This window comes from Eptatretus burgeri, chromosome 12, assembly GCF_056783735.1.
Source record: "Eptatretus burgeri isolate ZD-2024b chromosome 12, Ebu_testis_v1, whole genome shotgun sequence".
Lineage (NCBI taxonomy): Eukaryota > Metazoa > Chordata > Myxini > Myxiniformes > Myxinidae > Eptatretus > Eptatretus burgeri.
In genome coordinates, this window is record NC_140972.1 from 20192372 (window position 1) to 20204987 (window position 12616).

Genomic DNA, 12616 nt, shown 5'->3' on the forward strand with positions numbered 1-12616 from the left:
GGAAAAATAACTGGTGAGATAAACCTCAACCAGGCATTGCAAATCCTACAGCCCCAAGCAAAGTTATCAGTTCCTTATTAAGTTGTCAAAAGCTGCATAGTGCAGAGCAACCAATCCAAGTTTCCAGCTCAAAGTGGATTGTTTTGGACCCAATTAGCACTGAGCCTCATATATAACATCTGTGTTGAAAATAATACAATATAATCATTATATGGACGTATAAATAGACTGTTTTTATTGACATAGTAATTAGTAAAGATTTTTGTTTAAAATGTAATGTTATTTTAAGCCCCTGCATAACAAAATCAAAGTACGTACAAAATCTCAAGCATCATTTTAAAATACATCGATCAATGTTCATAGGAGTGAAAGAGGGCATTTCTTGTTTATTTTGAGACAATTTGAACATCCAGGCAGAGTATCAAATCCTAAATTTTTGAGTAACCAACTGTGCGTTACATTTCTAAACTAGCATTCATTTTGATTGGTTGTGGTGGTGGAATAGCAGGCGGCAACATTTTATAGCTCGGCCACAAAGATCGACGCCCAGCAACATGGCAAAACAGCGTCATATACATACTGCTGCAAAGGAGAAGAGGCGGTGATAAGTTTAAGAGAATGTTTTTTAGGAGGGGAATGGAAGAGATGCTGGCAGAGAAGAGGAGTATGGAAATTTGGGAAGGGGAGAAGAAGTAAAGGGAGTCAGAGGTAATACTCCATAAAAGTAATGGGAAGGAGCATTATTGGTGGGAGCACATCTGTGCCTGTGATGCATTGGCCCCTGTCGGTTAGAACAGGAATTTGGAACTTGGCTCGCATGCCAATGATAACTCAACAGCTGGGATGCCCAGTTTAACGTCCGTTCAAGGGACGGCACACACATTGATGTATCACCTTTCCTGTGAAACATTGGGAGACAGTTATAATTGGGTCGACATTCGACCTAAGGTGAGACAAATTTAAGGTGAGTGCACAAACCTTTAGAGCTTAGACTATCCAGCCAACCCAAGGTGCATGTGATGTATTGCACATAATGTTTGGAGGATTTGATTTTGGGGTTGGCGAGGGTCATGCACAACAGACGCAATATGTGGATTATGTGAGTCAGATTCAATAGAATGCCTTCAATTTTAATGGTTGTCCAATGGGAGCTTTCAGTGGGTCACAACCCTTTGATGGAGGAGTGACCTGTTCAAGCTACAGTAAGTTCACCTTGCTTCATGAACATTGAACTATGTCACCTCTTAAGCATTTAGGGTCGGTACCCATGTTCTGCAAGTAAATCGTACACCTATCTACTGTAATATCTTTTACTTTTACTGTTCTTCAAACCTCAATCCTCATAACAGCTCTGATTCGAAATAACTGCAGCATTTAGCCAGTGTGCATTTCAAGGTTTCAGTCAGATCATTGCAATGTCCAATATAATTCCAACAATAATATTCCAATAGGAACTGTTATCTATCTACTCTACTAAAAAAAAATAGAATAAGTTTGTATGTGTGTGTGTGTGTGTTTGTTTGTTTGTTTGTTAGTCCTTTATAGGCACCCGAACCGTTGGATGGAATGAGATGAAACTTGGCATGAGTGATCCTTGGGACATGAGAACGGACATGGGGGGGGGGTCAAGTTCAACGTCGAAGGTCAAGGGGTCAAGGGGTCAAGGTCACAGGGTCAATTTCATCCGATCGAGACGGGACCAATGCCGTTCGACAGATAATCAAAATTAAATGACAGTTGATTGACGACATTCACTTCTGACTTCCGGTTTTCGAGTTATGACATCATACATTGACTAAAACGTCAATTTTTCATGTTTGTTTGTCCTTTATAGACGGCCAGACCGTTGGATACAATGAGATACCAAAGCTGTTGGGGTTAGGGTTAGGGTTAGGGTTAGGGTTATCTAACCCTAACCTTAACCCTAACCGTAACAGCTAACCCTAACCCCAACCCCAACCCCAACCCTAACACTAACCCTAACACTGCTTTTCCATTCCCTCCCCTCATTCCCTCCCCGCCCTCCGGGCGGGTACTGTCTAGTCTTCTTCTTCTTCTTTCGGCTTGCTACCGTTAGGGGTCGACACAGTGGATCAACCGTCTCCATTTCGCTCTATCCTCCACATCTTCCATTGACACTCCAACCACCCGCATGTCTGCCCTCAACGTATCCATGAACCTCTTCTTTGGCCTTCCTCTTCTCCTCCGGCCTGGCGGCTCCATCTTCAACATCCTTCTCCCGATATACTCCGCTTCCCTCCTGTGCACATGTCCAAACCATCTCAACCTCGCCTCTCTCACTTTGTCTCCAAACCGTCCTACCTGCGCTGTCCCTCTAATATACTCATTTCTTATCCTATCCAAACTTGTCACTCCCAACGAGAATCACAGCATCTTTAACTCTGCCACCTCCAGCTCCGCTTCCTGTCTTTTTGTTAGTGCCGCCGCCTCCAAACCATACAACATAGCTGGTCTCACTACCGTCTTATATACTTTCCCCTTCACTGTTGCAGCTACCCTTCTGTCACAAATCACTCCTGAAACTCTTCTCCAACCACTACATCTTGCCTGCACTCTCTTTTTCACTTCTCTCCCACACTCTCCGTTACTTTGGACAGTTGATCCCAAGTATTTAAACCCATCCACCTTCCCCACCTCAACTCCTTGCAACCACACCATACCACCACCCTCCTTCTCATTCACGCACATGTACTCCATCTTACTCCGACTGACTATCATTCCCCTTCTCTCCAGTGCGTACTTCCACCTCTCAAGGCTCGCTTCAGCCTGCTCCCTACTCTCCCTACAGATCATGATGTCATCCGCGAACATCATAGTCCATGGAGACTCCAGTCTGATCTCGTCCGTCAACCTGTCCATCACCATTGCAAACAGGAAAGGGCTCAGAGTCGATCCTTGGTGCAATCCCACTTTTACCTTAAACCGGTCCGTCATTCCTACCGCACACCTCACCGCTGTCACACTGTCCTCAGACATATCCTGCACGATCCTCACATACTTCTCCACCACTCCCGACTTCCTCATACAATGCCACAACTCCTCTCTTGGCACCCTATCTTAAGCTTTCTCTAAATCCACAAACACACAATGTAACTCCTTCTGGCCTTCCCGATACTTCTCCATCAACATTCTCAAAGCAAACATCCCATCTGTAGTGCTCTTTCCTGGCAGAAACCCATATTGCTGTTCACAAATCGTCACCTCTCTTCTCAACCTCGCTTCCACTACTCTTTCCCACAACTTCATGGTGTGGCTGAACAACTTTATCCCTCTGCAATTTCCACAGCTCTACGCATCACCCTTTTTCTTGAAAATCGGAACCAGTACACTGTATCTCCACTGCTCCGGCATCCTCTCACTTTCCAAGACTTCATTAAACAATCTGGTTAACAACCCCACTGCCATCTCTCCGAAGCACTTCCATGCCTCCACTGGTATACCATCTGGGCCAACCGCCTTTCCACTTTTCATCTTCTTCATAGCAGTCCTCACTTCATCCTTACTGATCCTCTATATCTCTATCTCTATCTCTATCTCTATCTCTATCTCTATCTCTATCTCTATCTCTATCTCTATCTCTATCTCTATCTCTATCTCTATCTCTATCTCTATCTCTATCTCTATCTCTCTCTATCTCTCTATCTCTCTCTCTCTCTCTCTCTCTCTCTCTCTCTCTCTCTCTCTCTCTCTCTCTCTCTCTCTCTCTCTCTCTCTCTCTCTTTCTTTTCTTCATTCATCAGCTCCTCAAAGTACTCCATCCACCTTCTCAACACACTCTCCTCGCTCGTCAGCACATTCCCATTTGCATCCTTTATCACCCGAACCTGCAGCACATCCTTCCCAGCTCGGTCCCTCTGTCTTGCCAATCGGTATAAATCCTTTTCCCCTTCTTTTGTATCCAACTTCTCATACAGCTCGTCATATGCCTTTTTCTTGGCTTTTGCCACCTCTCTTTTTGCCTTTCGCCACCACTCCTTGCACTCCTGCCTACTTTCTTCATCTCTCTGACTATCCCACTTCCTTTTCACCAACCCCTTCTTCCTTCTACTTTCCTGTACTTCCTCGTTCCACCACCAAGTCTGCTTATCTTCCTTCCTCTGTGCAGATGTCACACCAAGTACCTTCCTAGCTATCTCCCTCACCACTTCTGCTGTAGTTGCCCAATCATCCCACCCATCTTTACCACCATCCAACGCCTGTCTCACCTCCTCCCTAAATTTCACGCAACAGTCTTCCTCCTTCAGCTTCCACCATCTGGTCCTTGGTTCAGCCCTCACTCTCTTCCTCAAGCTCACCTCTAAAGTCATCCTACAGAACATCAATCGATGCTGTCGAGCAACACTCTCCCCTGCCACCACCTTACAGTCTCTAATCTCTTCCAGGTTGCATCTCCTGCTTAAGATGTAATCCACCTGTGTGCACTTTCCTCCACTCTTGTACGTCACCCTGTGTTCCTCCTTCTTCTTGAAATATGTATTTACCACTGCCATTTCCATTCTTTTTGCAAACTCCACCACCATTGCCCTTCCACATTTCTCTTGTTGAGACCGTACCTACCCATCACCTCCTCATCCTCTTTATTCCCTTCCCAAACATGCCCATTGAAATCTGCTCCAATCACCACTCTTTCATCCCTGGATACACTCTCCACCACTTCATCTAACTCACTCCAGAAATCCTCTTTACATTCCATCTCACACCCCATATGTGGGGCATATGCACTGATGACATTCATCATCACCCCTTCAATTTTCAACTTCACACTCATCACTCGGTCATGCACTCTCCTCACCTCCAATACCCTCTTGACATAATCTTCCTTCAGGATTACCCCGACACCATTTCTCCTCCCATCCACACCATGGTAGAACAGTTTGAAACCACCTCCAATGCTCCTAGCCTTACTCCCCATCCACTTGGTCTCTTGTACACACAGTATGTCCACCTTTCTTCTCTCCATCATATCAGCCAACTCTCGCCCTTTGCCAGTCATCGTCCCAACATTCAGAGTTACAACTCTCACCTGCACACTTCTACCCTTCCCCCTCTCCCACTGCCTCTGGACTCGCCTTCCCCGTCTCCTTCTCGTTCTTCGCCCAGCAGTAGCACAATTTCCACTGGTACCCTGCTTACCTCCGGTACCGGTGGCGGTCGTTGGTTACCCGGGCCTCGACCGATCCGGTATGGAAATTCGTTTTGTTGTCTGCATAATGATTTGGCATAGGTTTTTACACCAAATGCCCTTCCTGACACAACCCTGGTCACCTCTTACGACACACAGGGATATGGTACACCTATTCTAACCGAGGCATGCACCGGGCCCAGTACAACTGGTACTCATTTGGCTGACCTCGGAAGGATGGCAGGCTGAGTCAACCCCCTGGTGTATTAATTCAGTGGCCCAACGGGGCTTGAACTCAGGACCTTTTGGATCCCAAGCCGCTGCCCTAACCACTGCGCCAACACCAGGGCGGGTACTGTCTCGTATATTACTAAAACTCTCATCATGTATGTATGTATGTATGTATGTATGTATGTATGTATGTATGTATGTATGTATTTTCCCAAAATACAGCCAAAATGGTACAAGATAGCGCAAAACTTTTCAGGCCACCTTACTCACCATTCTCCTGCGGTGTGCAGTTTCAAGTTTCGTTCAAATCGGGCAACGAAAAATACTATTAAAAAATAAATTCCTGATTCAGTCAAGTACTCTTCAGGAGTATTTGATCAATGCAAACAAGCTCAGCGGTATAGTTCGCTGGAGCTGTCTTCTTTTCTTTTTTTTGATCAGCCGCTGTCACAACGGGAACCCAACGGGTTCACAGGTCGTCTGGTCCATTATAATATTCTCCACCAGTCTGTCTGTCTGTCGCTCTGTCCGCCCATGGCGGAGATTGGCTGGCTTGATTCCACCCACAAAAAAATCAAATCATACATCTGCCATTTTGGTCATCAATTATAGGCCTTCGGCTTCAGGCCTCTGGTGTACATTTGAAGACTGAACAACATGTCTTCTATCATGAAATAAAGGAATGTTTTGAGGAAAAAGAATCAGGTATGTTTTCGATTCCAACCCATGCAGAGGAAATGAGGTAATGCATGTTATTTTTGGGAACAATCGAGGCAGCAGTATTATTGGCTATGCACCGCCCAAAGAAAAATTCTATACAATCAAGAGGATGTCTGAGTTAATCTATCTATATATTACTAAAACTCTCATCTTGTATATATTGTTGCGGGCCGGCGGGGTCGAGTGAGAAGACCACTCGGTGGGGGAAGCTACGTCGATTCCCACCAGACTCCCGGGAATTGTAGGCCGTCGCTCACGGATAATTCTGAGAACTGCAACAATATGTATGTATGTATGTATGTTCCCGAAATACAGCCAAAACAGTACACGATAGCGCAAAGATTTTCAGCCCACATTACTCATCATTCTCCTGCGGTGTGCAGTATCAAGTTTCATTCAAATCGGGCAACGAAAAAATTATTAAAAAATCAATTTCCAATTCAGTCAAGTACTCTTCGGGAGTATTTGATCAATGCAAACAACCTCAGCGGTGTAGTTCGTTGGAGCTAACTTTTTTGTTTTAATACATCCTGGTGTTTCACAGACTGCTGTGTTGACATTATTTTGGCCTGAACAGAAAATATCCTTTTTGATGCTGGGTGTGGGTTGGGCTGACAGGATGGCCGAGAGGTACCCACACTCGCTTGTAAAAAAAATTTTGAAATGATTTTTGTTAGGGTTAGTTAGATTTTTGTTAGAAATATTATGTGAAGTAAATAAACATATGTAGCATGTTGGAGGCAACGAAAATTGGGTTGGTAGGAATCTAAAGCGGGTTTTATGTTGGTGTATTTATTTATTTATTTTTACCAAACATGGTGAAGACGCTTTTCGAGAGACTGTCAGTGATACCAAATATACCGGAATACTGAGATAGGCATTTATCGATGAGTAATGATAAGGAGGTTCCAAAGGGGTTGAGGACTTGAAGTCACATTTTACATTACACGGAATTTCTGCGGGTACCTGCTAATGTACAATAAGACATGTGTATTTCTTTCCTGCAAAACATTGTATTTGTTCAGAGCTAAAATAAATAAATGAATTTCAAAATGTTGCTGGTGGCATCATGCGGTGAAAATTAAGCTAATAACTTGGATTTAAGTTACCTGAAGCTCTTTCATCTTGTCTTCGTGAAGTTTGCCACGGAGCTCTGTAATAACGGTCGCGTGTTTCTTCTGCTCCAAGTCACGTGCCTGCTTCACCTCCTGCACTTTCTCTCGTTCTAACCGGCTCACCTGCAACCCACATCAAACAATAATGCGAGAACACAAGACATATGCCAGAAAAAGTTAGACGGATCAAAAGGTAGCAAGTCGATCCAGATAGGACAACAAAGCAGGACAAGAAAATGAAAAGGGACAGAGATTGTCAATGCACACCTTTCCTTTTTCTTGTTGCAGCTCAATCTGTATGTCTGTGAGAGTTGCACGCAGCTCCTCATTAGCTGCCTGCAATGAGTCGATTAGGGCTTCGGGGGTGCAATCCCCCTTGCTCCGTCCCCCGGATGACCCCGTCGTATCCCCCTTCCCTCTACTTCCATAGCTTTTTGGGTCGCTTTTTCCCGTGCCACGCAGAAGTCCCTTACGGGACATCTCTTCTGCTTTTCCACAGGGTGTGGTTGAGAACCACCACCTCCTCTCCAGCCTCAATAGATGCAATCACCAGGGTGCCGATGCCGCTCACTTCCCCGTAATCCTCTATCTTGCATGATCTTCCTTCTGTCGACAAGAAGATGCAAGGCAGCATGACTTCTCACCATTAAAAGGCTGTTCTTCTTTCATGGTCATGTAATTATTATTCAAGTGGTCACAAAATCCTGCTCAGTTTACTCAGTATACCATAATTACATCAAACTAAAAGCCTCCTAATTTATTGTTTCAAAAGCAGCGCAAGATGACAAATGTTGCATTATAAATTGTCCGCCATTCCAAAGAAGTTTTCTTTTTTCTTAAGCTTCCAATGACCTGTTCTTAGTTGGATTTTTGTATACATAGTCGAGGCTTATGGAAGAGCTAATACAGTGAACGGATTAGGACTTAACAAACAAAAACAGAACAAAAAAAAACCACGCAAGCAAAAGGTGGGCAAAATGGATACAGAAGGAAACTCCAAGGAGAGAAAAGTGGAAAATTGGAAGGAGGAGGGATTTGGGTTAGCGAGCAAGGGTAGAAAAGATCATGGTTTTGGATCGGGGACGATCTGAGATGGTGGTTAGCAGGCTGTCTTGAAGACCTGGAGGGAGGAATGAGATTGAAGAGGATGTGGAAGTTGATTCCACTGGCTGGAAAAAAAACAGGCACGAATAAATGAAGGTGAGCCAAGTTTCTCAAATGTTTCCACTGAGGTCTTTTTGCTCACTGCCTTGTCCATGTTGAGCAGCCATGATTTCACATTGTCAAGTTATCATCACTCTTTCACTTTGGGTGAGAAGCCATCCATAAATGGCTGTCTGTCTGTAAGGTTAGTATACACGAAGACAGCACCAGGTTTAATCCACTATAAAACCACACTTTGGAGCCATCTTCCAATGATGGGTATTGAATTCAACACTCCACAATAGAAATAATCAGCTATTTTTTTTTTGTTACTCTAGACGTCTATAGAAAGCATTATTACAGTGCGCCAAATATTATAGCTCGCTGATTGATTTTTCTACGTCACATTCTTCTGAGATCAAAATCTATAATAAACCATCATGTGTGTGTAGTTCGAAGATGGGTGCCACCAGATGAAACGATAGAGACTGTAGTGGTGTGAGTTTTACTCATGCTCGCAACACGTACGGTTGGTGTTCTCAAAGAAAACCCAGCAGGCTCTTTATTGAATGGCAATCAATTAATTCATTTAAGCTCAGGTCGCGGCCATGTCTCCAGCCTCTCTCACTCGGAACACCTTCACCCATTCGTCAAAACCCAGCTCAAAAATCATTGGCTTCTTTCGATATTCAGTTTCACAGAATGCTTCAGAGACCTTCATCCAGTCGCCTATTACATTAGTTTCAATTTTGACCCAATAGTTAATGGCTAAACACTGGTAATGTTGTTGCGGGATGTGTGTTGTAAGTCCTCGGAACATATGCTGGTACAGCATGGGTGTACAATGGATTTGGTGAGAAATAACCCGATTGGTTCTTGGTTGTAATCTCACTGGGTGGCGATGTAAGGTTAGTATACACGGTGAGATACCAAGCGGTCATATCCGGAGCGGGGTTGGTGACTCACGACCTCATCATGGGGCACGTTAACATAGTGGGTTTGATGTGCAACCATGAAATGAAGCATTGGAGAAGGATGACGACATGAAGATTTTATGCAAGGCGTTAGATGGTGTCTGGTGAGTTGTGTACAATAGACAAGGTGCTGGCATCGTGTTATACTGAGCAGACAGAACCTTCCTGTTGGACACGTTTGAGATCGATCAGTTCTCCATGGATGCTGTTGCTGCAGCGGCGATGGCTGGTGAAAGGGGGTCTGTCTGAAATGACACTGGTTCGAGCGAAGTAGCTGGGTCAACACTACTTGGGTATCTGGTGGAATACCTTCAGTATCATCTTCAGATAGAATGGGTGGTGGAGACGTGGCATTCCTGGATAACAGCATTCCCACCTTCTCTGCAGGTATAGGTAATCCAGCTGCCAAGATGTCGAATCCGCCCCAACAAAGATCATCAGACATCACTTCCAAATAGGCCTTATCCACAGCAGCCTCTTCCTACCGCTTCAGCTGTTTGAGATATATCTGTTGCTGCATAGCTTTCAATTGTTGCTGCATCTGTTGCTGCTCGAGATCACTCTGTTGCTGCTCGAGATCACTCTGTTGCTGCTCGAGATCACTCTGTTGCTGCTCGAGATCACTCTGTTGCTGCTCGAGATCACTCTGTTGCTGCTCGAGATCACTCTGTTGCTGCTCGAGATCACTCTGTTGCTGCTCGAGATCACTCTGTTGCTGCTCGAGATCACTCTGTTGCTGCTCGAGATCACTCTGTTGCTGCTCGAGATCACTCTGTTGCTGATAAAGATCACTCTGTTGTTGATAAAGATCACTCTGTTGCTGATAAAGATCACTCTGCTGCTGCTTGAGATGTATCTCTTGCTGTGAGACCATAAATCGTTGCTGCATCTGTTGCACTTTGAGTAGCAATCGAGCTTCGTCCGACTTACATCCCATGGCAGCTTTGACAGAGGCCTCGACTGCTTCTGGTTTGGCCTTCAACAAGAGCGAAGACCTCGAAGAGATGGATGAACCAGCAACACACCGCGTATGAAGCTAGCTCAGACAGGGTAACTCTGCTTCCTCCCAGCAACAAGACGAACTTGAAGTCAGGATTTTATGATCCTGGAATGGCCTACATGTCCTCAATAAGTGAATAAGAATGCCCCAGGCCTTCTAACCAACACTTGCAGAGGTTCAAAATCACTTTCTCGATATTTAAAATACTCTAAGTGCATCGGTAAAAACCGTGCCTTTTGCACAAAACCAGATATCCCGCCAGGCCGAGAAGAGTCGCTTTCGCCCGCTTGCAGCGGAGATGACTCCACACACGGACAGAGCATAAATATGCATGAGGCAAAACATGTGGAACATAAATATGCATGAAGAAAAAAATTAATATACATTTTACATTCAAACTTGGTGACATCACACCACATGCCAAGCTTCAGGATCCTTTGGCCAGGAAAAAGACTGACTCATGGTTGGGTTGAGAAGGAGAATTCATCACCAATTATTAACCCATATGCTTTGATAGTTCTTTCTTAAAGACATCAAAGCAAGTTTCCTGAAAAAAAATCAGCTTCCAACATTTTTTTTTTCTTAGTTATAATCGATATCCAGCTTATGCTCATGTGCAAATAATATAGTGTAAACATGGTTTAGAGATTCAAGTAAGTGAATGTCTATAGGTACACCCATCATAAGTAATGTGTGCACCAACAGGGGAGTTGCCCAAAATACTCTCATTATTGATAAGCCTCCTGTGCTAGAGAATCATTTAACACTTACTGTCATCTGGGCACACAGTGGAGCAGGAATGAATCACTCCAATCTAGGACTGTGTGTGTGTGTGTGTCTGTGTCTGTGTCTGTGTCTGTGTCTGTGTGTGTGTGTGTGTGTGTGTGTGTGTGTGTGTGTGTGTGTGTGTGTGTGTGTGTGTGTGTGTGTGTGTGTGTGTGTGTGTGTGTGTGTGTGTGTGTGTGTGTGTGTGTGTGTGTGTGTGTGTGTGTCAGATGTGTCGAGAGCACTTAATTCTTATAGTTGGCATCTGCAAATAATCTCCCACAGCAGCTTTAAGTTGGGAATCGAGCGATATATTTCCTGGAAACAAGGGCCCATTGCACAAAGAGCGCTGCCCAGCATTTATAAAATATATAATTGCAAATACAACATTAGGCTAACCCTGTGATACTTATGATTACACTATAAGAAGCAATTTAGCAATGTTTACCAATTACATCGCAGACAGGTCGGTGGTCTCTATGTCTTCTACCGCCTCCTTTCTGGTCTTGTACCCTCTGCACTTTCTGTGTGTGTGTGCCCTCAAAGTATTCAGGACAGGGCATGTTCACTACCATCTCAAATCATCCCACAATCAAAACCATGATCTTTTCCACCCCCCTTAAACTCCCACCCCACCCCCTCCCCAAGCCCACCTCTTGCTAAATCTCCAGTTTTTCCTTCCTGAGAGTTTGCTTCTGCATCCACCTTGTCCACCCTGTGTGTCCTCCCCTTGTCCCCATTTTTTCCTATCTCTTTTTTCTCCAAGTCTCCCTCTATCTGGTCCGTCAACCTGCTGTCGGTGTGCCCCCTCTCTTTCTACTGTTCTTTTTGTTCTGTTAGTTCCTGGTCCTTTCTATGGTCAAGCACCTCCATGAGCTTTGATTCTGTATGAAGAAAATTTCCATAAGTCACCCACCAGAATCAGACCAGCGATTTGATGGAGTGTCTTGGTCATCAATTTTGTTGCAGCTACTTTGGTCACTGGCCTTCAGGTTATAATATGTAGTGGATCCTCAGCCTCAGGAATGCAAGTGTTGTATACATGACATACAGGCATATTCCTGTCATATTATTGGTACCATGTACAGACAACAAATTAACGTATTACCAAAGGTATTGGGATTATAAGGAAACTTGCAGGGTTATTCATTTTCAAGTACTTATTCTATTTTTAACAGTATGTTAGTTTCCATCACACTGCACCAACGTTGGGAGCTATCCAGTATGTTATGCCATTCGTCCCTCAAAGCAAGTGCAAGCACAGTTATGGATTCTGTTCTGTAGACATTGACTCTCGAGTGGTGGTTTACAGAATCCCATGGTGATACGATTGGGTTTAAATCGGGCCTCTGGCCTGGCTATTTCATATTTTGAATGTTATAGTGTTCGTATCAATTCCTGGAAGACAACACAGTATAGCAAGATGTCTTGGTGTGCTGGTCGATGGATAAGAGACCTCGCTGTGGTGATGCTCATTGATGTAAGAGCCCTCATTGGATATGGTGCAGAGATAGTGCACTTGCAA

General features: G+C 44.4%; 1 protein-coding gene across 8 annotated transcripts in view; it reads right to left on the bottom strand.

Annotated features, from left to right (window-relative positions):
• The window catches only part of LOC147015207 (janus kinase and microtubule-interacting protein 3-like), a 148839-nt gene that overhangs the window by 133811 nt on the left and 2412 nt on the right, over positions 1–12616 (bottom strand). For all 8 annotated transcript variants that reach the window (XM_085849761.1, XM_085849760.1, XM_085849765.1 and 5 more), the window contains exons 2-3: positions 7477–7815; positions 7204–7332 (exon numbers count right to left, since the gene is read on the bottom strand). In XM_085849761.1, the coding sequence (XP_085705887.1) occupies positions 7204–7332; positions 7477–7689 (342 nt within the window). In that variant the 5' untranslated portion in view covers positions 7690–7815. The remainder of the gene's footprint in view (positions 1–7203; positions 7333–7476; positions 7816–12616) is intronic.